The following is a 27,209-nucleotide window of genomic DNA, read 5'->3' on the forward strand; positions in this document are numbered from 1 at the left end:
TCTAAAACCCTGTCATCTGGATGCTAAATTCTTGCGTTCGCAACGATGCTGTTATATAGCACAGATTTTATGTAAATTGAGTAAGGTCTGAGTGATGAAAAATACATGTAGTGAATCATTGTATGTGAGGTTTTACATTTCGCCTATTTTCTTTACAGTTGATAGCCGAAAATAAGCCTATTTTTTTATACATTCGTATTGGTTGTAAGACTTAGGCTAGTGAAGCTCGGATTAAAACAATACTAAATACTTATACATCTCACAATTAGCCACCTGAAGAATATACAGTCATCTGAATAATTGTGCAGTAAATACTAAACAATTTTAGAACATGTTATAATTTATTATTCATGATCATTGAGCTAGCTGAAAACCGAAATGTACTGTGCCAGAATGAGAAACTACAAGAGAGCAAAAACATGATCGAGGGAATTAAGATATACCAGCGGACACAAGAAAGCGTGCAGCAGCCATGGTAATCGTGGAGGATAACCAATCAGAACGGTGGCGAAAGAATTCGGACTGTGTCATGTGACTTTGTACAGACTTGTTAGACAAGTTCAAGGTAATTACACGAAAACTTCTCAAATTTACTTTCACATCCGAAATAACAAGGTGCTGGGGCCGAGTGGATAAAGGCGGTGGCATTCAGTGATGTCATTTGATGGAGATTGGTAATGAACCATAGGGTGGCAAAATTTCAAACAGATTTCAAGCCGAGGTGAAGAATTCCCCATCAAAAACTTATGAAGTATACATCTGTTCTAATTTAAAAGAGTAGCCGAATGGAAAAAGGCAATAGCAATTGAAGCAATGAGGCTTAGCAACCGGGAGGTTCCGGGTTTGAAACCCGACCGGGTCATAGTAAGGTGGGTTTTCATCCAAGAGCAATCTACGGTTTTCCCTCTGAAATGACTTTCTATATTGAAAAGATTCCAAATTTGAGTTAAAAAGTTGAATTAGAAGCCACCCGACGTGTACTAGTTATAATGCATGAGCCCCTGCGGGCTTCTTCCACATTTGTGGTCGCTTTAAAAAAAACAAATGCTGATTATTTTAGGCCTAATTATTAAAATGTTGTTAGTGCTTAACCATTAGCTTAATCACGTTGATTTGTTTTACGTCTTTACAGGAAAACCAGAAAATTGTTCCAAGCAACAGCTAGACTGTAAACCAGGCTCTTAAAGAATATGTTTGTTGGGAACCTGAATTCAAAGAATTCGAAAAAAGCCAAGAAAACAACCGGTATCTTAACTTCAGGAAGACTCCGTACCACCTACTTTGGGCTATCACCCAAAGAAGTGAGAACATTTTGCGTATTTCAGTGTGTAACCGATGTCGTCAATCTTTTTTAAAGAAATGTTTACCACTTTCTAACATACTAAAACACAAGGAGCATAAGCAAGGTAACAGAGAGATGGAAGGAAAGGAAATGAAACCTTTATCTCGTGTATGTCTTATATTTTCGCACAAACAAGTTGATAATTTGCTCGGAAATATTGCCAAGTCAAAACAAATTTCCCGAATAAAACTGAGCTTGTTCTATTTATTGGGCATTTGGCTTTCCATAAACATATGTAGCATAATATCATAATTTGCATGCCGATTTCTTTATTGAATGAGACACGCAGTTAGAAATAGATAAATAAATACTTAGAAATATGTCACGAAGAAATTCAGAATATAAGCGAAGCAGTACTCATCAAGCTGGTTTAACCGAGAGACTACTTGGACATGATGCAAAAGAGAGAATTACGTCGACATTGAAGGCTCTAGGGATCTACAAAGGAGACGGTGGTCAGTGCACTTTGCTCGTCCTTGTTTACACATGGCCTAACGATAGGCAGCATATAGGCCTAGCCTGCGTAGCTTAAATTAAGGCCTAGAATTATTTAACTAGTATGATACTATCAGTGTAACATCCAGCACGTTCTAGTTGATTCAGTATAGGCCTAGGCTAAAATCCTACACTTAAGCTGTATGCACACCCTGTCGCATCACCAACTTGCAGTTAGAATGTTTTGTTCTTAGTAAAGACGATGTTCTATGTAGCATGGTGGGCTCAGAATTGACACACTTAAGGATTTGAATAACGATGTCTATCAAGGAAAAATCCAAATCACTCAACTGTATGTGTTTTTTATATGTGTAGTTCCTCAGAAATGTTATGATCTCAAAATATTTAAGGTTCTGTGCTTATGCACCGTACAATTGAGCAGAATTTGACCACAAAATGTCTGCTGTGTCAAGTTCTTTCATACCCCTAAATTGACACATTGGTCGATAAGCTAACTGTAGTGTAGGCCTTAGTCTACATCCATTGAATTTAGATGCTGTGTGCTATGCTCTGAGTCTCTAAGCTCAGACAGGTCAGGTCCCAGAGAGTAGTGTTATCATATTGAGGTAATGTTGGTTATTTTTAGGGTGTAAGATTTGATTTCCAAATGCCCAAAAGACTTGCAAAACTGGGTGGAGGGTGTAAAAAGCTAAAAAATACCACAATTTGGTCAGCAAATAGCTGAAATGGATTCAAACTCATGAAATATGTGATTCTGCTTGACTGCAAAAGTTAAGGTGGCCTGCTGTATCGTTGCTATTAATAATTTAAGGTGCGTCAATTATGAAGCCTTTACTATACTGCAAATGTATATGCACTAATGCCAAGGTTGTGAAAAGTAAAGTATCGTATACTTCGTACACTACTGACCCTTGCGGCCGTGACCGCACTTGCTTTCTACCTCACGGCCGCACGTACCTATGACAAGCTAGCTGGAGTACAACGATACATGCAGTACTGTACTGTGCATGTGGGCGTACCGCATGCTCGTTAAATATTGCTGCAATGTACATATTGTATACCCTGGGCTAACCCTAGTCTCTGGAAATGATCAGAAACAATTAAGGAAATTTTTTCACCACCAGAGAATTCATGGTATTTTGAAAACAAAAAAAAGAAAAAGATGCAGGAAAACAAATTTTTGTTGACATAAAAAAAACTGAAGTCAGGATTGTTTACATAATTTGCTGGTGATAACATACTGTAGGCCGACAGAAAGATCTTGAAGCAGCATGTAAATTATTTTTGTGTTTTCTTTGGGCAGGCAATATACTGTACCTTCACACACTTGCTTTTCAGATATAGAAACCACAATTGCAATGCTCTGTCGTGTAGTTACTGTACTGGGATCAATGGTTTGCAAACAATAACAATTTTATCCATTCAGCCTTGGACTTGGCTGTTGAACTTTTAGACATTTCCAGAGTGTACATTCAGTTGTGAAGCAGATATATGCATGCATGATGCATACAGGCCCACTTGCGGTGATGATATTTACATAGGTGTTGATGTGAGGCTTCCCTACAGTTTTGAAAGGACATAAAACCCAGATGAAATCATGTAGCATTTTCTGTGATTCACATCCTTGTTGAGCAAGAGGTTCAGCCAGTCAAATTAGGCTACAATCCATCAATCAATTATATATCAAGTGAAGGGCAAGATCTTAAGATTGGGTTTTGAACTAGCAGTGTGGAATGTTTTTCTCTTCAATATAAGTTTTACATTGTTTGCGTACCATTAGAAGATATACCATTAGACCATAAGAGGATATTTCATAAACTTGTACGTGTGCAGTATTCTGTGAAACAGATCATAGCTATTGCCTTGTGTGTTTTTTACTCTTTGCAGGTCAGAGCAGCTCCAGCGGATCGCATGCCAAAAGTACGGATCTTGATCTTCCGCTGTGGGATCTTCCAAAGTCTACCGGAAATAAAGAAGATAGGCATTCCAGCAGTTGGACTACCCCTGAGGGTAACCCAACCCTCGATGATAGAGGTCCACACCTGAGGGAGCATCACTCAGACTACGGCGCATCACACAGAGATGATTCACACAGAGTGCATCCGGAGCATTCCACAATTCAGGAAAGATCGTTGTACGACCCAACTGATCAGTTCCATGTTAAGCCAGATGACACAAGCTTCGGTTTGCCGTATCATGAAAACAATGCTGGTAACATAGTTCCATATGGTCAAGAGCAACAGCAGCAGCAGTGGAATGAAAGTTCCTATACGCAAAATGAAACCGGTCTTCTAAGCCAGGAAGGTAATTTCAGCTCCACTGGTGGGAGTGACACCAATGCTAACAATGCATGGAATTCACACCCATTCAACAACCCCCCTTCTAGTTATGCTCCCTCTGGTGCACAAGACCCGGTTACTTCGAGCTTTGGTCCGCCTTGGCAACAGGGCAGTCCCAACCCACCTCCATTATTCAATGGACCTTACAACTCTGCAGCGATTCATCCGTCAGGTGATGCCATCAAAGGTACTAACTTAATAGGGAACAGTAAAACCCCCGATCAACCCCGGCAGCCACGGGGACTGTTCGATGCAGTAAAGAAAACCACTTATGTCAACCCATCTCGCCCAAACCTGAAGCCTCTCGTGGAAGTGACCATATCTAATCCAGCAGCTTTAACTCTACCAAAAGGCGACGTTGTTCCAAACAGGGACGCGACAAAATTAACTGGGGAGGGAAAGGGTGCACGAAAGGAACATGGAGGAAGTGGTACGAAAAGAAGTCACGAAAAGTCACATCCAGGTGGCCATGAGAGACCTTCCAAGGAAGCCAAGCTATTGCCAGACATAAAGAAGAGGGTAAGTTAGTTTCAACAGTGACTACTTTATGACGACTATATGGATGATCTATTTCCAGTATTGCATCGCAAAATGCTATGCAGTACAGTCAAATTATTGTACAAACTTGTACAAAGATGTGTAGCTCAGTTTGTTTGTATGTATGGAACCACATTGTTTCTTATATCTAAGGTGTAAAATTTAGAGACTTCAACACTGCTACACAAAATTTGAATGCTAACTTATATACCCTGCCTTACTAAGTTCATAATTGGTTTTGTTATTTGGGGAGGGGGGGGGGTGGTGTAGGAGGGATTTCCTACACAAAACTTGAACACTAAATTATTTCCTGGGCTCTGAAATATTAAAACTTGCTATCTGAGAATTAATTGTTGTTGTAGTGTAGTAATTACCATGTGATGTAATATTATACTGTTTAGCTGTTTAACCACGTTTCCTTCTTCTTTTTCTTCTTCTTCAGAGGCCACTCGTCCTACCCGGGGAGAATGAACTGAAGCATTACGAGAACGATCCAGAACGATTACCGTTGATTCGCAAGATAATGAAGGGCAGTCCCGCCCATCAGGTACTATATATATATATATATATAAATATATATATATATATATATATATATATATATATATATATATATACATATATATCAGGGAATAATGTAGATGTTATAAGAGACATCAGGGACTTCAAAACCACTCCACAAAAGTTGAACACTAAATTGTTCCCTTCACATGTGTCTTAGCAATAACTAAGTTGCAAGATATCGATACCATGTAATGGCCATTGGTACTCTACAGTAGCATTTATTGGATGGTACGACAATATGGATATCAGCAAATCTGGGTTAAATAAAGTCCCTTGCAGGAATTGTGCAATTTGAGTGGGCTTGTAATGTGGTGTAACGTTGAGTATTATTACGTCGGGTCATATGTAACCTGGTTGCAAACATTAGAACTGATCATGCATACCTTGCATGAATTACAAATGTGGTATGTAGATGCCCCTTACAGGAAATAATTAGGCATGGCAAAATGCTTTGCGAAATGATCAGACTGTTATACGAGTGCAAAAATGTGTGGCTGTGTATTTGCACAGTGTAAAAAATTTGAACACTAAATTATACCCTGCACTTACTGAGTTCATAATACCTTTCGGTATTTGGGGGGGAGGGAGGAAGGGTGATGGGAGGATAATGATCAATTTGAAATATTGCCCAGGTGGGTATTAGATTTTGCAGAGGTGTAGTGTTTTCTTTTTTGGTAAACCTTTGTACTGCATTTCTAATATGGTACTGCAATTCACATCGAATATCTCATCCCCAATTTTGCTTTTACTTTACATTTCTCATTTGGAACCACAGTTTTCATTTTGCAGGATGAAATTTGCAAGAAATTTACTACTAGATATCTTCAAGAATCTGTGTATTGTAGTACAGTATGCCAGCTCCTGTAGTTAAGATGGTTGTGCTTTGCACCTCATTGGATCTTCCCCTTGTCTTCTCAGATGGAAACATTGCAACTGGGTGGTATTGAAGATGCCCTTCGTGGTAAAAATATATTGGATTGGAAATGCTATGTTTGCAGAAAGATGACAGGAAGTTGGCAGGTGAGTTTTAAAGAATTATGAAATGATATTAAAGTTTGTAAGCATTAGATGTAGGTCAAATAAAATTTCTTAAACTGCAATTCTTTTTTTGTTGGAACCTTTACTCTTTATGCACCAAGTGCTTTCAATGAATACTGAAAGACTTACCTTGTGTGGAAGTGTCAGTGTCCAACTGATTGCAGAGTATTGTCACCTCGTTTTACTTGTTGTGTAGCCAAATTCGGAAGAGGCTCCCTTTGCAGAGTGTGGTACAATGTCACCAGTAGATTAAATGCAGCGGTGTACATGACACTACAGCCTGAGTCCTCATCATATAGACCTTGATCCACTTGAAGTATGGCATACTTTGTGAAGCAGATCTCCCCACTTCAAAAAACAAGATTAGAGATGGATGAGGATGACTATGGTGGAACACAAGATCATATACAGACTGTGTCCTGAACCATTCTGAGGCAAACTGCACCTGGTGTCCACAAGGGTCTTGTGGAGTTACACACCTGCATCCAATCACTCTTTCAAGTATTAACAATGGAGGTAAAGGGCCACCCGTTTGGCATGCCTGCAGTGCAGCTTTGGTAGTAGCAGTTGGCTCGAAGACCAGTGAATGAATGAAACCAGTCAGAATTTTCTAGCAAGGTAAAGAGAAGCCGCCACGACAACGATCTCCTCTCGTCACAGTAACCGTTTTAAACAGATCGAGATACTGGTGGATTGCGGACAAGAAACCTACCGATGGCAGAGAGGACAGTCTATTCTCTGCAAGACACATTCACCCTTTACCTGGAGGCAACATCAGATCAATGAATGCAAGATATATGATTAAGGTTGGAGTGAAGTCGAGGATGAGATGTAGGAAATGATCAGAGATTTACTCTGTAGTACTGATGTTTTATTAAACCAATATACTTTAATAATAGATGTAAACACTGTTTGTTGTGAGGCAGATGTGATGAGTCTTTTCAATGTACTTCAAGGTTGAGTAATTCTTAGCTCTTTGTCTGCCTCGAGTTTAGTCTGCACTTTCCACTTTGGGGCGATAGAACATCACAAACTTGACCAAGGTGTTAGAGTTTTGATAGGTCATATTCTTCTTTAAAGCTTTTATAGAAAATGGAATCATTCTTAATTTGTAACAAAATACACTGAATGGAATTTAAACTGATCAGTAGTTGCAAATATCAAAATGAAACATCAGTTTAAATAGAAATGGATTGAGAAATGCGATGAAAGATTGAAAACTAATTCCAAACTTGTGTACTTGGTTTACTCATGATTTAAACTTATTCTTTATTTACCACAGACACAATAGAAAACAAAATCCCAGGAAAACCAAACAACTTTCTTATTCTCCAGTGTACCATTTAATTAATGTTAATCAGTTGCAATAAATTGTGACAGGCTTCATGCTTTGGCAATATATGACCTCCTTTTGATGCTACAAGGTTATGTCAGTGCTTCAAATACACTCTTTGAATTGTATTTGATTACATATACTCTCAAAGATAGGGCAGTGGGGGATGGGGGGGGGGGGAGATATAGTAGATACAATAATCTATCAAGGAAAAAACACTTCAAACTGGTTGAAAACAATGTTTTCTTTAATGAAACTTAAATGCATAATTGAAGGTCTGATATAGATTTCTGTTTATACCTGGTCCGTTGTTCTGCCATAGAAAGCTTATGCTATGCATTGATTACTGTGCAGGTACTAAGCTACTTCACAGCTGATGATGAGTTTACTGAATTTGGATATTTCAGTATTTTATTGGTTTGATTTGGAATATTTAGTATGCAACTGCCATGTTTATTATGAGACCATTTGTTCAAGCTCAATTATGTAAGACTTGCACTTTCACGACTGAGCTTTGGTTCAGACTAAGTGTTTCACCCCATCTTCACCCATCAAACAATGCTTGAAGCCCAAGATGCTTAAAATCTTGGAAAAAAGTCCTTTTCAAAGAAAAAATATTATTACTTGCCATTGTTTATCACACTTCTAATAGCATATGTACCTAGTGCAGTCATTGCATACAAGAGACAAGCCTGACGTTGTTACTCATATGTTTCTAAATTACCAGCTTATTGCACCATTTTGGAGTCTTGCACAGGAATTGAATCTTTCCAGTGGAGGAATATAGTTTTGAAACACAGTCGGATACTTTGTAAAGTACTAGGATTTATATTACATGCCTCATATTCTCTTGAAAGCAAAAAGGTAGGTGACAAAATAATAAGGCACATGGAAACCTTTGTTTAATAGTATCTAGTTGGCTTAAAGATTTGACAGCAGTGCTGTAAAACGGACTAGTGTTGGTTTCAGTTTATTGTAAAAAGTTAGTTGTGTTATTCTTTGTGTATGTACATTTTGTAGAATGTATGTGTGTAATTTATATCTGGAAAGTGTACACTATGTTTTGTAATGACTTGTACAGGGTTAGTAAAACATGTGCTGTACTGTTATCATTTGTTTCTGATTTTTTTCGAGAACTCGTCCAGTAGCATGGAAAGTGATAAAAGCTGGATATCTAAACTGATTATTTGCAATAAAGTGGGAGAGAAATGTCATCCTTCAACGATTTTCATCAGTCTGTAATTCTTTTGAGTAGTATGAGTACCCTTTTCCCTTTTTTCGTGGTATAGACACTTATTATGTCATCACTAAGATAAAAGTTGCTTAAATAGAGCAGATGACTGACAGTAAATGTTAGCTAAATGCTTGCAGATAGATAAAGTGTGGTTATTTTTGCAGTGTTTTTCTTCCTTGTTGTTCATAACTTTTTAACAGTTTTCTATTTTCTTTCCCTCTTCTTCTACCGATTTTCCAGAACTATGTGTCCCACTGCACAAGTAAATATCACAGAAGCTTAGTCCACAAGTTGCGGACAAACTCAAAAGTTCGCGAGATCATGCGACAACAACTGCTGGATCTGCCTTCAGCAGAAATGTGGTATACTGTCTTATATTGTTTGATACTTAATTTTGTATTGTCATCCTTGTCTTTCAAACAAGGATGACTCATTTTTTTAATCCGTGAGTTTAAAGCCATTGCTGCCCTTGGGCAATCATGAAGTGAAAATTATTTCAATGAGGTAGTTTTTGTGGAGTTTTGTTCGTGGAATGCAAAGTGTGGTTAAGAAGGAGCGAATTTGTTGGACACCTGGTGGATTTTGGTACGACAGAAAAATGTGTTGGACAGTATTTTGCAGCACCTGCTGCATCTACATGGGGTTATCCATGGTAAAGGACACACAGCAGGCTTTTGATAATGGCCCACGTTCCTGGGGAGAAATACCGAAAGTCGTGACTTAAAATGCTGGCTGACGTCATGCTGTATGAAGAAGGAGACTACCTGGAAAACATTCATAACAGACCACTACATTTTAAGATCATTCATTGCTAGGAAGAGGACACATGTCACACCCTGGTGGATGGCATCCTAGCCCCAGTTGATGGATACTAAAAGGTGTGACTGAAATGCCAGTGAATGTCAACATGGTGTCAGAGGAAGAAGACTGAAGGATATTGAGATGTGTGACTTAAATTATTGCTTGTCATCACAGTGCTTGAGGAAGGAGACTGATGCTAGAAAGAATTCATGGTTAACTATAAGATTGACAGAAGTTCATCCTTTACATAGAATGGGTACAATTCACTGTTGCAGAGCAAAACCCGTCCCAGCAAAGGATATTTAAGGTGTGACAGAAGTGCTCACTGATGTTGTCATTGGTGTGTGAGGAAGGTCATAGCAAACATTCCTGGCAAACCCTACAGTTACTTTAAGACATCCATTACTGAAAAGAGGACACTTGGTCACCATCAGAGCATGGCCATCCAGTTAGAAGGAGCTGTATTATGAAGTGGTTCAAGTTCAATGCTAGATAATGTCAACATGGTGCCTCAGGAGGGGGACTGATCCCAGAAAACGTCACTGGCCATCACTGCATGTACATGAGGTCATTCATTACTGAAAAGAGGACACTTGGGCACCATCAGAGCATGACACCACAGTTAGAAGGAGCTGTATTATGAAGTGGTTCAAGTTAAATGCTAGCCAATGTCAAGATGGTGCCTCAGGAGGAAGACTGATCCCAGAAAACGTCACTGGCCATCACTGCATGTACATGAGGTAATCCATTACTGAAAAGAGGACACTTGGGCACCATCAGAGTATGGCACCCCAGTTAGAAGGAGCTGTATTATGAAGTGGTTCAAGTTAAATGCTAGCTAATGTCAACATAGTGCCTCAGAAGGGGACTTATCCCAGAAAAAAATGCACTGGCCATCACTGCATGGTCATGAGGTCATCCATTACTGAAAGAAAGACACTTGTTCACCATGAGAGCATGACACCACAGTTAGTAGGAGCCATATGAAGTGATTCAAGTTAAATGCTAGCCAATTTCAACATGGTGCCTCGGGAAGGGGACTGATCCCAGTAAACGTGACTGGCCATCACTGCATGTACATTAGGTCATCCATTACCGAGAATGGGTACGTTTCACTGTTGGAGAGCGACACCTTAGTCCAAGTGAACGATATGGAAAGGTGTGACACAAGTGCCTCCTGATGTTGTGATTGGTGGGTGAGGAAGGAGACGTAGCAACATTCCTGGTAAATCTCACACTTAAGTTAAAAGACATCCATTACATCAGATCATGGCACCCCAATTCTAGGAAGAGCTGTATGGAGTGGTTCAAGTTAAATGCTAGCTAATGTCAACATGGTTCTTCAGGAGAGAGAAGGATGGTAGAAAACATCTCTGCATATAGGTGAGGTCATCCATTTCTGGCAAGAGAAATGACACACAACAGTCTTGAACAATATCAACCAAAGACATCGGGAGGTATAATGAAAATGTGAGTTAAATATAAACTTAGATCTACATGGTGTCACCTCCATATGATTGTGAAGCAGGCATGCCGTGTACCTGGAACCTTCACAGACCAAGTAAACTCTTATTGTTCCTTCAAAATCAGGTGATGGTTTTGGTCAAGAGTTTAACCCTGGAGATGTGACATAGAGAAAATTTGACCACATGGATACTTCTTACAGGCAGGAACAGCATCTTCTTCATTTTCTAAAATGCCAGTTTGATGTAGTGAGTACTGTCTTTCAGTGAGAGACATCAGCCTGTGACGAGTCAATGACCAAATATACATGTTTGTTTCCAGAAGATAAAAAGGCCCAGCAAAATTGAAAGCAATTACAAACAAGGAAAAAAGATAAGCTGATGGATGGACCACTGTCAAACAATTCTTAACAACTTCTCTCACCTGGGCATTGCAGATACAGCGGAACACGGCTTAGACTTGAAATGACATTTATGGAGTTCCTGTTGATGAAGAGATTTGAAAAATGTAGAAGTGAGATTTTGCTGGGAGAGGAGAGTATTACAAGTATTGCAGTATTAATCGTGTGTCATCCCAGATGAATGTAAAGTGACAGTTTCTATATATATTTTTGGTGAATGCCTGTGCATAATCCGATGAGATGTCATTCATTTTCTCTGAGACGGGTAACTAGATGTTTTCAAGCCTTTGTTTCATTGAGACTGTATAATTTCAAAGGTATGGAAATTACAGAAGCAGTTGGGGAACCAGTACATGTGAGCAGACATTTGAAAGCAGCTAACTTTGAGTGGAAGATGTTAGCCATCTTGAGATGTTCTGTTCGCCTTATGTATCTCACTTTTGAATATAGCAGATAGAACTTTGCATGACAGAAGGAGTTGGTGAAATTTTGTTGACTGCTGTAAAATATGAGCTATGCCATTGACACAAAGAAGCCATTCCTTTGGACATTAAGTCTGTTACAGTCACAAGATGCCCATTTGACGTGATTTCGTTTTATCAGCTGTGATAACAAGTTGTGAAGTAGTATTGTTAAGTTGTGTCCACCAAAAGAAGGAAACAGGCCATTAACAGAGCTCTTGATAAAAGATGAACATTAGGTGTGGTCAACTAGCTAATGAATGTGAAATCACTGTAGGAAGCGGCCCAATGTAAAACATAGGAGAAGATAAATCCAGCATTGAAGACATGCAGAGGTGATACTGTCAACAGATCCAGGCAAAAAACAACAGCTGCAGTACACACATACCACACTACCATGCTCTGGGCATGTCAGGAGGAAGGTGCATCCTGATAGAATGAAGAGGATGGAGACATTTAAAACAGTGAAGAAGTATAGAGAAGATAACAGGAGTTTTAAGAAGTATTAAAAGAAGACTCTCATATGAATTGATTTATTGCGGATGACGGTTACCTACAAGATATCATAGTGACCTAAAGAAGAATAGAGGACCTGTTAAAGAGATGAGTCATATGTGAGTCGGGTAGCATCTTGTGATGTTGGCCAACATCAAGGACCAGACAGTATCAAGCTCAGTAGTATTGAGTCAAATCTTTCAATAGTAACAACCGGTGGTACCCACTGTTGGACATTCAAAACATCTTTCGCCATGTTGAAGTACAATGTACGCAAATATCCATTTCTGCCAATGATTAAAAAGGGAACAGTTGTTTCCAAGCCTGGAATTGTCCAGTGTTCCTGCTCCAGAGAGTCTTAGCAGAGATTTTGAGATGCATCTTTATACAAGGGCAGTTAACTGTTAACTTCATAATGGGTCCATCAAGATAAATGGAACAATGACTTATTCAAAGTTTGCTTGAATATAACAGAAGGAGTCAAGTGAGGAGCCCTTCCAAGGAAGAACAAGACACAAACTACCTTGTTTGTTCCTGCGATGGAAATCAGGGTACAGTAGTATCACATCAAGACCTATAAATGAAGGTGAATCCAGCCAGATATGATATGTTATAATGTTGTTGTTTCCAGTGCAATGTATCAGCCAGGTGACATTAGATAACAGTCAGCAACTGGATGCCCACAACATATCAGAGTGCCTCCTGGCCACACCCACTTGTCTTCACAGAGGTTTGACGCATTGATGGCAGACAGCATTTACCCAATCCGGATGTCAGACAGAATATTCCCCAATATGTATCGTCGCACTCAGTTGGCTTCAGAGAGCTATCACACATGCTTTATATGAGACAGCATCTATCCACTTGATCTCAGGGAGAATAAACAGCTTGGTACAGAGTGCCTTCACCCACATGTCTACACAGAGGTTTTCATTCATTTGATATGAAGCAACACTTGCCCATTTAATGTCAGACCGACTAATCTATTCATCCACCATGTGTCACTGTGCTTTCATCCACTTGGTCTCCGAGAGCTTGTGGCAGAAGAAACAACAGATTGATGTCATGGTACCCACTTGATATTTTGGCTTCAGAGAGATTTTACCTGCTGAGTATGAGACAGCATTTATCCATTTGATGTAAGGGAGAAGAATCAGCTTGGTATCAGAGTGCCTTCAACCACATGTCTACGAAGAGGTTTCCATGCACTTGATATGAAGCAACACTTGCACACTTGATGTCAGACCGACTATTCATCCACTACGTGTCACTGTGCTTTCATCTATTTGGTCTCAGAGAGCTTTGTGGCAGAAGAAACAACAGATTGATGTCATGGTACCTGCACCCACTTGATATCTTGGCTTCAGAGAGATTTTGCCTGCTAAGTATGAGACAGCATTACCCATTTGATGTCAGGGAGAGTGTACACCGACTTAGTATCAGAGAGCTTTTACCCACTTGGCTTCACACTGTGATGCAGCACAGATCCACTTGATGTCTGGCAGAAACAAAAACATTTGGTATCAGAGTGCTTCACCCACTTGGCTTCAGAGAGATTTTGCCTGCTAAAGATAAGATGGCATGTACCCATTTGATGTCAGAGTGTAAAACCTACTTAGTATTTGAGATCTCGTACACACAATTGACCTTACACTGTGAGACAGCTCATATCCACTTGATGTGTCTGGTAGAGGGAATGGCCGTTTGGCATCAGAGTGCTGTTCCTGTTGGCCTTCAGAGAGATGTCATCTGCTTAAAATGAGAAAGCATGTACTTACTTGATGTCAGACAGAGTGTACACGTAGTTTGTATCAGAACTTTGCTTAACTTTGTAAAGTTGGTTTTACACTGTTAGACTACATACTGGCAGAAGGAGCACGCATTTGATAGAAGAGTACCCTTGCCCACTTGGCTTCAGAGAGAGTTTGCTTAGTTAGCACATTGCATTTGCTCACTTGTTGTCACACAGAGTGTACACCCATTTCATGCAAGATGGCTTCCACCCACTTGGATTCAGACAGCATTCACCTTCTTGAGATCCGAGATTAGCTGCACCCACTTCATTGATCCAATCAACATCAAATCAACTGTCAAGGTGGAGAAGTTTTATTGGAGGTAAATCTTTGACTGAAAACAACAGGAAAGGAATAGAAACTAATTGAAACTACCATCATCAACTTTATAGTGTCCTCCCTCAGTTGAAGTTAACCATTTGCATCATGAAGAATCAGATAACTAGAGATGGCTGATAGTAAACTATCATTGATGACGTGAAGATGTCTCCTACTATACCAAGGACTCCATACTGGTGACATGCTTCAAAGATGATCAAAATTGAACAAATTACCAACAAAACTTACAAACACAGATATTTGTTTTTTTGTCACAGTTCAAGTTGAAGCTAGGTGACAATTGTTTTGGTGTTCGATCCAATAGAGGCAGGATGGAGATGATGATGACGTATCATCATGGATGGCATGAAGATGTGTACTTCTACTAAACCATGCAATGACTTCATTAGATGAACTTAATGGCCATCAATCAACATCAACATAAGACAGAGAAGAGAGAGAGAGAATATATATCGGGAATGCTCCATCGAACTGTCTGGATGAAAAGATTCATCCCACAGGTTTGGATTACAAGGTCAGATGCTCCAGTTCCAACACCAATCTGTGATGCCAATATAATTTGTCTTCAACATAGTAAAGATGCTACAAGGGCATCAGTGAAAACCGCATTGCAACTTACTGGTAACATGCTCCAAACACAAATCAGAATTGAACAAATTAACCAACAAAAGTGATGTGAACTGGTATTGGGTTTGAGCAACACAGTTCAAAGTTGAAGCTAGGTGACAATTGAGTGCTCTTTGATCAGATGGAGGGTGGGATGGAGACGCTGTTTGGCTGGAAGAAGACCAGAGAGGCAGAGAATGCGGGATGGTAATAAGATGTCTGAGGATGTGCCATTAGAAGAATAGGAGGAAGAAGAGAGTTTTGAAAATATAGTCAAAGAATCTCTTATTGTGGTATCCATATCTTTGTTGAAAATCACTGGAGGGACTTAATTCGAATATCAAAGTTCCTCAACTGGCTGAGACTTTCGTTGCGAGCTCGTGGCAGCAATAAAACGAAGCATCGTATTTAGACAGTGACAGGTTTGCTTTGTAGTAAGAAGGCATCGACTGCTGAATACAGAAAAAGTGTGTGGTGCAGGAAATAAAATGTTAAAACTAAGATACAAAATAAGGTGAGGGAAAGTGGAGGATACCTAGCAATATTTCCTATTTCATGTTGTTTTGTACTGTTCATTTTAAGGTCAATACAAGTTTTCATCTCTCTTTGCAGGGCTGCCATGCGGGAAACAAGTTCATCTTTAGACATCCCTGAAGAAGAAGAAGAAACGGTAAGAAATACAGGCTCTTTTTAAGCAACCAAATTTAATCGATCTGTAGTAACATTTTAGCCTTAATTGTACTACCCCCAAGCCCACAAGATACAACATACAGGCAAATGCACCTCATTCTGCAATGCCTGTGGTTGGTTAAATGTTTGCAAATGGATTGACTCACTCTTTTTTGCTTCTCACAACTGGCCCTTGTCACAACCACTTAATTTTCAACAGAATTTCCTGTTTCTTTACACTTTCCTACAGACATTCTGCAGCTATGCATGTGGAGTGTAATTTGATGGTTGTAGTGTGGAGTAGTTTTTATAGTATTTAATTTTCCACCATATTTTTTGTTTTTCACAGAATAAAGGTGGAGTGATTCATCCTTGCAATTCCTGTGGTCGGTTTTATTCTAAAGCGGATGGCTTACAGAGACACTTTGAGAGTGAAGAACATAGACAGGTCAGATTAATATCTATCATATTAGTAAAATTAAAAAATTTGAATAAAAAAATTATTTGCTTACAAAAACTAGAAGAAAAAAATGCCATTCCTTTTCAGCGCAACAGTTCAAAATAGCAACCGTTTTACTGACTGTTATTGTCCTGACTGACAATTTTGTGAACTTTTGTAACTTGCTTCTGGTTTTTTAGTTTTTTGCATGATTAATGTGCAAAGCTCAGACGTCCAAGGATGTGTGTGTACAGGGAATAAATAACTTAGTGTTCAATGTTTGCATAGTTTTGGAGGCTCTGTACTTTGTCTCTTAAAAAATACTATGGTTTCTGTACACAAACTGCTATACATCTTTGCACTTAATTGTATAGCAACCTGCCCATTTTGCATAGTATTTTGCAAAGAGATAATGGATAAGTTATTACCTAGTGTATACATATATGTTTGTGTGTGACAGGGAAGGGGGCATTGATAGTAAAACATTTTTTGTTGCAGACGTTACTTTGTGGTCCCTATAACCCTCTCTTTGAATTAATTTTCGAATACTACTCCTGCCAGATGCAGGAGATACCAATGCAATTGATATTTTATACACGTGGAATTTTGTAGTGTTTACACAGGGGACCCGAGAACCCACCGGACGGGATTATTACCCCGTTCCGAAATCACTACCCGGTTCCATAATCACTATTCGGTTCCGTAATCACTACCCGGTTCCGTAAAAAACTTTGCGGTAGTAAATCATGTGTAAAGACATACGCCTACTTTGTGAATGTCTAAAATTCTGAACGAAACAAGTTTTCTGAACCAACATAATGTCCTATGACAACTTAAACATACTTGATGTATTCATTGGGTAGTTTTTAGCTGTTTCAGGAAATTTTGATGACTAGAAGCAAGTTTGTTGATAACTTTGAACAAGGCAATGATAACTCAGACAAGCCAGTTTGTATAGATACATGTCTTAGATGAATTGTACATGAAAACGGCAAATGGGTTGTTAAAACTTACCAGTTCTAGGAATCTGGACTGAAATCTCTGTTGCATAATAAATCATTGTTCAATACAATTAGCCATGTTCATTTCTTTTCTTTTCTTTTCATTTGTCTGTGTCGTCTTTAGAGGGTTTTGTTCTTAAAGGAGCGCTTTGGAGAGAGTTGGCAACAATTCCGGTGGTATAACCAGGCCACTGAGTCCCAAAATCTCAATATGGAAGAACCTGTCGGTGAGTGATGACCCAAAGGAACTTAGAATAATTTAGCAACTATCAGCCTTGAATTTAAATATGCAAGATAGATCTGGGGTTATGTGTCTGTCCTGTGAAATTGTTATAGGCCTAATTGGCCTAGACTAAGTTAGCAATGTCAGCATTGAATTTAATATGCAAAATAAAAATCTGGACCTAGGTGTGTGACCTGAAAAGTGTTATTGGCCTAGACTAACTATTTGGTTTTAAAATAATGAAAATAATGGTAAACCAATGAAAGTAAAAAATAAGATTTTAAAAATTACTTATTCTTTATTATGAGTTATGTTCTGTAGGTTTTGTAAACTTGCAGAGGGCAAACTGCAAAAGTTGGTTTCAAATTTGGCCCTCCAAAGTTCATTTTTGGTTCCTTGCTTTAGCAAAAGGAACCTATGCAGTCAGGTTGGCGTGTGTGTGTGTGTGTGTGTGTGTGTCTGTGTGTGCATCTGTGACACTTTCTTGGGTACGCTCTATCTCAATAAGGGAAGGTTGGATTGAGGCCAAACTTGGACTATAGATCCGCCATATGGAGAAGGTGTGCCCTATTGTTTTTGGTGCCCACAAAGGTCACCAAAGGTCAGTTATGGTCAAAAAACCGAACATATTAAAACTGCAATAACTCCCAGTGCCAATGTGCGACAAGGTTGATATTTTGGGAAAAGTTGTGAACTGGTTAGGAGAACATTTTCAACTTAACGGTCATGTGATCCGAGGTCACCAAAGGTCAATGAATGATAAAAAACTAGTATTTTTGCGATAACTTGAGAACGAAATGTCCGTTAGGGTTGGGAGTTGGTCCAATGTTATCCAATTGTCGACCCGCATCTGGGTGACCCTTGACCTCAATTTGACCTCTGGTGACCTTTACGTGTTTTTGGGGATTTTTACAGTTTTGATGCTATTTTCAGATGTCAAAGGTACCTTCTGATCATAAATGTCAATGGGTTGACCCCGTGTGACCTTTATGTGCGAAGTTATATGGGGTCAAAGTTTTTCGGTCGGAGTTAGGATGGTTGTACAGACTTTTCGTTTTGTTTTTTGGAATCAGGAGATTAAACTACATCTGAAACCAAGGTCAAAAGGTCAAAGGTCACATTAGAAAAAATGTGCTTATTTTGGGAGGAAACGAGCAAAAAAGAAAATGTTTGGTTTTGATGCTAGATTTGGATATCAAAGGTACCTTCCGATCAAAAATGTCAATTGGTTGACACCCGTGTGACCTTCGTGTGCGAAGTTATACGAGGTCAAAGTTAATTTTCAGACATTTAATGCAACAACTCCCAGTTCCAAGGTGTGAAATGGTTGATATTTTTGGACAAGTTGCAAATGGTATAGTGAAATATTTTCAAACTTAACGGTCATGTGATCCGAGGTCACCAAAGGTCAATTAATGTCAAAAAACTAGTATTTTGGGGGTAGAAAATGGGCAAAGAAAAAAATGTTTGAATTTTTATAGTTTGATGCTCTAATTTAGGTCTCATCAATCAAAAATGTCAATAAGTTGACCCAAGGTGACCTTTGTATGTTAAGTTATATGAGGTCAAAGTTAATTTTCAGACATTTAGTGTAATAACTCCCAGTGCCAAGGTGTTACACAGTTGATATTTTGAGACAAGTTGCAAATGGTATAGGGGAATATTTTCAAACTTAACGGTCATGTGATCCGAGGTCACCAAAGGTCAATTAATGATAAAAAACTAGTATTTTGCGATAACTTGAGAACAATATGTCCATTAGGGTTGGGAGTTGCTTCAATGTAATCCAATTGTCGACCCGCATCTGGGTGACCCTTGACCTCAGTTTGACCTCTGATGACCTTTTTAGTGTTTTGTGGATTTTTACAGTTTCGATGCTATTTTCAGATGTTAAAGGTAGCTTCTGATCATAAATGTCAATAGGTTGACCCCCGTGTGACCTTCGTGTGCGAAGTTATATGAGGTCAAAGTTAATTTTCAGACATTTAATGCAATAACTCCCAGTTCCAAGGTGTGACAAGGTTGATATTTTTGGAGTAGTTGCAAATGGAATAGGGGAATATTTTCAAACTTAACGGTTATGTGATCCGAGGTCACCAAAGGTCAATTAATGATAAAAAACTAGTATTTTTGTGATAACTTGAGAACAAATTGTCCGTTAGAGTTGGGAGTTGCTTCAATGAAATCCAATTGTCGACCCGCATCTGGGTGACCCTTGACCTCAATTTGACCTCTGGTGACCTTTTTAGTGTTTTGTGGATTTTTTCAGTTTCGATGCTATTTTCAGATGTTAAAGGTAGCTTCTGATCATAAATGTCAATAGGTTGACCCCCGTGTGACCTTCGTGTGCGAAGTTATATGAGGTCAAAGTTAATTTTCAGACATTTAATGCAATAACTCCCAGTTCCAAGGTGTGACAAGGTTGATATTTTTGGAGTAGTTGCAAATGGTATAGGGGAATATTTTCAAACTTAACAGTTATGTGATCCGAGGTCACCAAAGGTCAATTAATGATAAAAAACTAGTATTTTTGCAATAACTTGAGAACAAATTGTCCGTTAGAGTTGGGAGTTGCTTCAATGAAATCCAATTGTCGACCCGCATCTGGGTGACCCTTGACCTCAATTTGACCTCTGGTGACCTTTTCGTGTTTTGTGGATTTTTTACAGTTTCGATGCTATTTTCAGATGTTAAAGGTACCTTCTGATCATAAATGTCAATAGGTTGACCCCTGTGTGACCTTCGTGTGCGAAGTTATATGAGGTCAAAGTTAATTTTCAGACATTTAATGCAATAACTCCCAGTTCCAAGGTGTGACGAGGTTGATATATTTGGAGTAGTTGCTAATGGTATAGGGGAATATTTTCAAACTTAACGGTCATGTGATACAAGGTCACAAAAGGTCAGCTAATGTTAAAAAAGTAGTATTATGGGGGGAGAAAATGGGCAAAGAAAAAATGTTTGAATTTTTACAGTCATGCTCTATTTAGGTCTCACCGATCAAAAATGTCAATTGGTTGACCTCCGGGTGACCTTTGTGTGTGAAGTTACATACAAGTTCAAAGTTAATTTTTTGACATTTAATGCAATTAAATCTCAATGCCAAGGTGTGACATGGTTGATATTTTGGGACAAGTTGTGAATGGGGTGGTGGAACATTTTGAAACTTAAAGGTCATGTCATCTGAGGTCACCTTTGTTATCATATCTGTTTACACGCTTGTAGGTCTCTTATATTTCTTACATTTTCGACGCCATATTTAGATCTCAAAAGTGGCTTTTAATAAAAAATCCAATCACATTTTGTGATCACAAAAGTGTTGGCTATAGTGTTGGTTACTTTATGGGAACATGTAGGACCACAATTACTTGGACTATTTCAGCCCAATCTTGCTTGATAATATTATGTGTATTGTCATATACCCCAAGCAAGGAACCACAGTGCCCTTGGGCTCTTGTTCTCTTCCTTCGCAGGAGTTGCTTTTGTTGTGCCATTATCTGGCTTCTTCTGCAAACTCTGCTCACAGTTTTACAACAGCGAGGTCAGTGCCAAGGATGTGCACTGTAGACAGAGCAGTCATATCAAGAAAGTCAAGGTATGTGAAAGGATTTTTAAAACTCAAAAAGGACAACTTTGGCCTGCCTCTGGCATGGCACATGTGTCCAGACATAGATAATATTATGAAAGGGGTTACACCTGCTGTGCAGAGCAATTTTTTTTACACAAGTCCAGTTGTCCGAGATGACCGACTTTCTATCTGGGCAAACAGAGTCAAACTTTGGTGGTTTTATCTCATTTTCATCAGGATGAAGATGGAACATGGTTTGGAAGCACGTCACCACAATTTCTGCATCAGGAGAAAAATATCATTTAGTTCTCGATACTTATATGATTAGCACAGAGATTAGTCATTCATAGCCGTGCAGTTTCCATAGTGATATATTACTGATGCATTGTATTTGTCTTTTCATTTTCTCGTTGTCAGGAATGGGATAGAACGTCCAAGGGAAGCATGATATCGCTATCATTGGACGCCAATGAAATAGCGGCAGCTGTGAAGAAGAACGACGGTGGTTCCAGTCCACCGAGGTCATCAAAATCCTCATCTCAGAGGCGATCTCCGTCTAGTAGCCGACAAGGGTCTCACTCCTCCAGAGACAGACAAGGTACTGTTTTGTTGGGCATGTCATTTGTTGATAATATCTAAAATAAAATAAATTATGAAAATAATTACAAAAAAAAAAATTGGCCAGAAACCCTCAATAGTTAAATCATTTGATTTAATCTGCATAGACTGTTAGTGTGCCATTTTTAGTGTGCCAGAGTGATATGTAGAGAGAGTAGTTAGTTTTTTTTTACTTAGTCAGTGTTTACTGCCCTCTATATTATTATATCATGCGATCAATTGATCGATGATTCATTTCCATACGTGTGGTATTTGTGCGTCGATTTTAATAAGAGTAGTTCTGCATGATAACTTTCATTATCATAAAAATAAGGAAAAATAAAATAGGTTTTTGAATAAGGAATTGGACTAACACATGTGCCTCCTCTGTGCTCTCCATGGGTTGTTTATTTTGTACAGTTATTCCTTTCTGGAAGAACACCATTTCTGTCACATGTGGGTTCCTTCCCTCATGAACCAAAAAATTAGATCAAAACCATACATGGTTTATAACAAGAAGAAAAGTAATTACTGTGCTCTCAGGAAGTATATTTATCGAGCTGTTGTAGATAAACACATTGGTAAAAGCAAATGAATTGTTATTTTGAGTTTAGAATCCTGTTGTATCGGATACGTTTTGCAGTGGTTGGCCATAGTGTTTACTGTGGTATATTGCAGCTTTGCAGTGGTTGACCATTGTGGTATATTGCAGCTTTGCAGTGATTGGCCATAGTGTTTACTGTGGTATATTGCAGCTTTGCAGTGATTGGCCATAGTGTTTACTATGGTATATTGCAGCTTTGCAATGGTTGGCCATGGTGTATACTTGGCGATAGTGTTTACTGTGGTTTATTGCAGCTTTGCAGTGGTTGGCCATAGTGTTTACTGTGGTATATTGCAGCTCTGCAGGGTTTACTGTGTTTTAACCTGAATGTGTCAGGATATCTGTCTTCATTTCGTTTGAACATATCCCCTTTGTAACTTTGCTTTAACAATCTTTCATTTTCCGATGCAGGGAAAGGCTCACTTGAGAGAAGCAGTAGTTCTCAACGTGAAATCAAAGACATCGCTAAAAGTAAGTCAGGGGGAATAAAAATACCTGGACTGGATTTAGATGAGACCAAAGACCTCTCAGATGTGAGTGATGAGGAAGAATCATCCATCAAAAGCGAAACGAGATCTACAAGCAGACATCCAAAGTCCAATGTTAGTGAAAAATCTGAAGACAATATTCAAAAAGGTGATTTCAAGCTAGAAGAGGGGGAGCTGAGCGCTTCAGAGGTGAGGCAATTAGAAAAAAATCAAGAGACAGCAAGGATCGTCAAAGAATGGGAGACGAGGGAAAAGCAAAGGCATTGGGATAGAGAACAACGAGATCTAACCAAGCAACGTGAAGAGGAACGTGAGAAGGAACAATCCAAGAGAGACAGAGAAAGGAAGGAGAGAAGAGAAAGAGAGGACAGAGAAAGGAAAGAGAGAGAGGAAAGGGAGAGGCAGAGGAAGGAGAAGAGAGAAAGGGAAAAATTGGAGAAGGAAAGGCAGGACAAAGAAGAGCGAGATAGGAAAGAAAAGATTCAAAGGGAGAAAGCGGAAAAGGAGAGGAAGGATAAAGAGAGGAAGGAAAGGGAAAAGAGGGAGAAAGAAGAGAAAGAGAGGAAAGAGAAGGAGAAGATAGAACAACAGGAAAGGGAGAAAGCCCACTTAGAACAAGAGAAACAAATTCAGGAGGAGAGAAAGAGACTACAAGAGGCCAAGGAGCAACTGGAGAAAACCCGCCAGCTTCAGGAGCAACGGGAGAACGACTTTCAGGCGAACCAGATGCGGGAGAGAGCGATGCTAGAGAAGAGGATCTGGGAGCAGCAGATGAGAGAGAGGGAACTAATGGAACAGCAGCTGAGACAACAGCAGTTATTGGAGCAACAAGAGTTTGAAAGGTCGAAGATGATGCAGCAGATGAGTGGAGAGAGGATGACCAATCACGAGAGACTCGAGCAGGAGAGGAAAGAGCGAGAGTTACATGACCAGCAGACGAGAGAACGAGAGTTGAGGGAAGCAGAGCTGAGAGAGCACCAGGAAGCAGAGTACCAAAGATTACAAAGGGAACAGCTCAAGGAGCAAGAGATGAGACACATGGAGATGTTGAAGAATGTCCGCAGAGAAAGTGACGTCAGGGATGCGGAGCAGAAAAGGTTAAATGAGCAAGCTGGGGAGCTCAGAGAGCAGGAATTGAGAACAGAGAGACTACATCAAGTTAATTTGCAAGAACAAGAAGAAAGAGACAGGTCCATCAGAGAGGAAGGTTATCTTGAATGGCAGAGGAGGGAGGAGAATATGAGAGCTAGTGGGGCACCAGAGAGGGAGATAGCACTTTGTCGTGAGATGTTCGAGAGGGAAGTTGAAGCTACGGTTGTGAAGGATGCAGAAAGAAGGGCCCAACAACTTGGGGAGGTTTTGCACAATCCACAGAGGGAAGGAGACCTGAGAGAGCAAGTCATACAACAGCAACAGATACGGGAGAGGAGAGATGGCCTCATTCAGGAATTGAGGGAAAAAGCAAGATGGGAACTTGAAAGGAAAGAAACTGATTTGAGAAGGGAAGGGTTTTCAGATAGAGAGATTGAAGAAATCATGTCACGTGAAAGGCAGATATATGAAGACAAGATTTTAGAGGAATTGAGAGCCAGGGGTCTGCCAGAAGATCCTTGGGCAGAAGCAGTGGATGACATAGATCAAAGAGATACAGACGCCCAGAATGAAACTCGAGAAAGGAGCAGAGGCAGGACTCCAGATGAGCAAGAGGGATCCTCGAAGAGAGAAAGGGATTGGAGTGATGAAGATGAGCCAAGGGAGATGGCAACTGATAGAAGACAAGAGTCTTACCAACCTCAAGATGAGGAGGATTTTGAGAGGCATAGAAGTGAAGAAGAAGAAGACGAATTTGAACGACACAGGGATGAAGAGGAAGAGTATGCGATGCGAAGAAGACGGGAGGAAGAAGAGTTGGTGACGAGGCAGCAAGAAGAGAGTCGAGCAATGAGAAGCGAGGACAGAGACATAGTCATACATGAGATGGGAGGAATGAGAAATGTACAAATTGTGGGGAAGGGGAGACTTCCTCCAGGAGATCTACGAGAGGAGTTAAGGGAAAGGGAGAGAGACGACAGAAGCAGAAGCAGTTCGGTAAGGAGGAGAACGAGGGGAGATGATAGAGGAAGGGTTGGAAAGAAACCACAGAGACCTGGAAACAGAAGGGGTCGGGGTAAAGGATGGAGGGGTAGATCTAGAAGAGGCAGATGAAATACCTGATGAAGAGGCAAATGTATGTTTCATTTGGAAGAGAGAACTGGCAAGCCATAATAGAAATTCACTCTATTAGAATGGTTGATAGGATTGTGAATGTATGGGGGAGGGGATGGGGGTGGTTTCAATAGATTGTTGGGGTGGTTTCAATAGATTGTTAAAAGTAAGCAGAAAATAAATAGTTCACATCATGGAGTGATTTTATCTGCTGTTTTGCAGTCTGTATTTTTGCAACTGTAAGCTTGTAAAAAATATTTTATTCAGCTTTATTTTACAAAGTTAAAAATTGACTACTCCAATTCTCCAAATATAATGAGTAATATATAATCGTTTTTTTTTCATGTTAGCAACAGAGATTAAGCTATCAAGATGGGAGTTAGATTAATGTCTTCCTCTGTTCTTGCTCTGTAGTATACATTTTCAAATCATTGTTAGATACCCTCTTAAATTCATCAGGGATGTTAGTAATTAATAATAAGACAGAATATTCATGATAACAGTGTTCTAGTATGATTACATCGTTATAGCTCCCTGTGTCCACTTCCCTATTCAGTCTTCACCATAATTACACTTACAGTAAAAACATTGGCCAAGCGCCCTTATCCTAAAGTTTTGATTCCTTTGAGCAATTCATTCAAGTCAGGAATTTATTATCATTTCTATACAGTTATTCCAATTTAATGATTGAAATTGTTGTTTTCTCGTTTCACTGCGGCAATTGTGGTCGTTTTCGTTGAAAGTCTGTGGATTATAATTGCTATTGAAGAAAGTAGTTCAGTTTATAGAAGACACAGGAAGTTATGGTATACACCACCACCATAAGATATTTTTTGAAATGAGTCTGGTAAAGCGCCAAAGGATTGCTGTTCTTATAATCAGGGATCTATATTGCCCTCTGGAGCAGGCCTGTAGCCAGAAATCGATTTTTCTTTGTTTCATTTGGGGGGGGGGGGCAAAAAAGTACCCTGGATGTCCATCCTGGTGGGAGTTCTAAATGGAATTGGTGTCCACTTCCACTTAGTGGGTTTATAGATGCCAGTTGGTGCTATCGATTTTACTACACATATATGTGTAGTACAAGTTTTGAATGTTGCCAGTGTTAAGGACTTTGGGTGCGTGTGTTATCAAATGTCATTTGGTATGAAAATGTGAGAGTCATACCCCACCCGGCATGGCTACGTGCCCTGCTTTGGAGGGATCTCACTTTCTTCAATTTATAGAGAGAATTATTAAAAGGAATTCTGTTTTCATCTCGTATTTACTCACTATACACAATCACTGTTATCGCCAGTTTCTTTTCTAGTTTGCCAACAGCATTTTGATGAGCTATGATTATTTAGTTTTTTGTAAATACATTCTGAAATGAATTTGTAAAATGAGAGGTGATTCTTATTATTTCATATGTTGTTTGCAATCTTAAGGATGTTTTTGGGGATGTCATAAAAGAAAGATATTTCAGAAATGCATCCACGATCAATTGGTGTACATGTCATAACACGGGGAAATGCTCTTGTAGAAGGAAGCAACAAGAAGTTGGTGTGGGGGAGGGGTGCTTAGCGATGGAAGTTGGTGGGATGTGCGGGAGGAGGGTAAATTGGGATGACTTATATTGAGAGGGGGTGAAATGGAATACCCATTAGTTTGAAACGAAAATACAAGAGGTAGTGTTGAAAGACTTTCCTACTTCCAAGGTCTTCCCAAGCGAATGCAGTGGGTCATAGCCTTTCCAGCCCAATATGCCCTTGGAGCACGTTGGCCCCTAGTCTGAAACTAAGAGACGAGTATTAATAGTGATAACGAAGTTATATTACACACTCCTTCAGTTTAATCCATGTTACTTTTCAATTAGGAAGGACGAACCTGCATGGGTCTGGGATCAATTAGAAAGTATATTCACTGTGTGACATGCATATTGTTACTTGACTAAGGGAATCAGAAATATTTAAAAATTGTTTTATCTTACTTGGCTGTCCCCTCTAGAGCTGCCCCGTATCGACCCCACAGTACTGCGAGTCAATGCCTACACTCCGGCCGAAATGTCTCCTACGCCTCTGGTCACCGCTAGAGTTTACCTCTCCCGCTTGTGAAGTTTTAATGGAGACCTTGAAAAGGAGGGAGAGGGTAAGACGATTGGAGGGATGTAAATCTTTGGCAGTGAGTAACACGGATTCGCCACCGACAGTGTTTTATCTCTGACTGCCGATAGAGTT

General features: G+C 39.5%; 1 protein-coding gene across 1 annotated transcript; it reads left to right on the forward strand.

Annotated features, from left to right (window-relative positions):
* The first annotated feature begins 369 nt into the window (after positions 1-369).
* LOC139964029 (uncharacterized) lies at positions 370-26,496 on the forward strand. The gene is made up of 12 exons (XM_071965335.1): positions 370-565; positions 1,133-1,797; positions 3,686-4,656; positions 5,117-5,221; positions 6,157-6,258; positions 9,084-9,205; positions 15,815-15,872; positions 16,221-16,319; positions 17,436-17,538; positions 21,008-21,129; positions 21,520-21,700; positions 22,715-26,496. Exons 2-12 carry the CDS (start codon positions 1,662-1,664, stop codon positions 24,994-24,996), a joined length of 4,281 nt encoding a protein of 1,426 aa, XP_071821436.1. The 5' UTR covers positions 370-565; positions 1,133-1,661; the 3' UTR covers positions 24,997-26,496.
* The last annotated feature ends 713 nt before the right edge of the window (positions 26,497-27,209 follow it).

This window comes from Apostichopus japonicus, chromosome 22 (genome assembly GCF_037975245.1).
Source record: "Apostichopus japonicus isolate 1M-3 chromosome 22, ASM3797524v1, whole genome shotgun sequence".
Lineage (NCBI taxonomy): Eukaryota > Metazoa > Echinodermata > Holothuroidea > Aspidochirotida > Stichopodidae > Apostichopus > Apostichopus japonicus.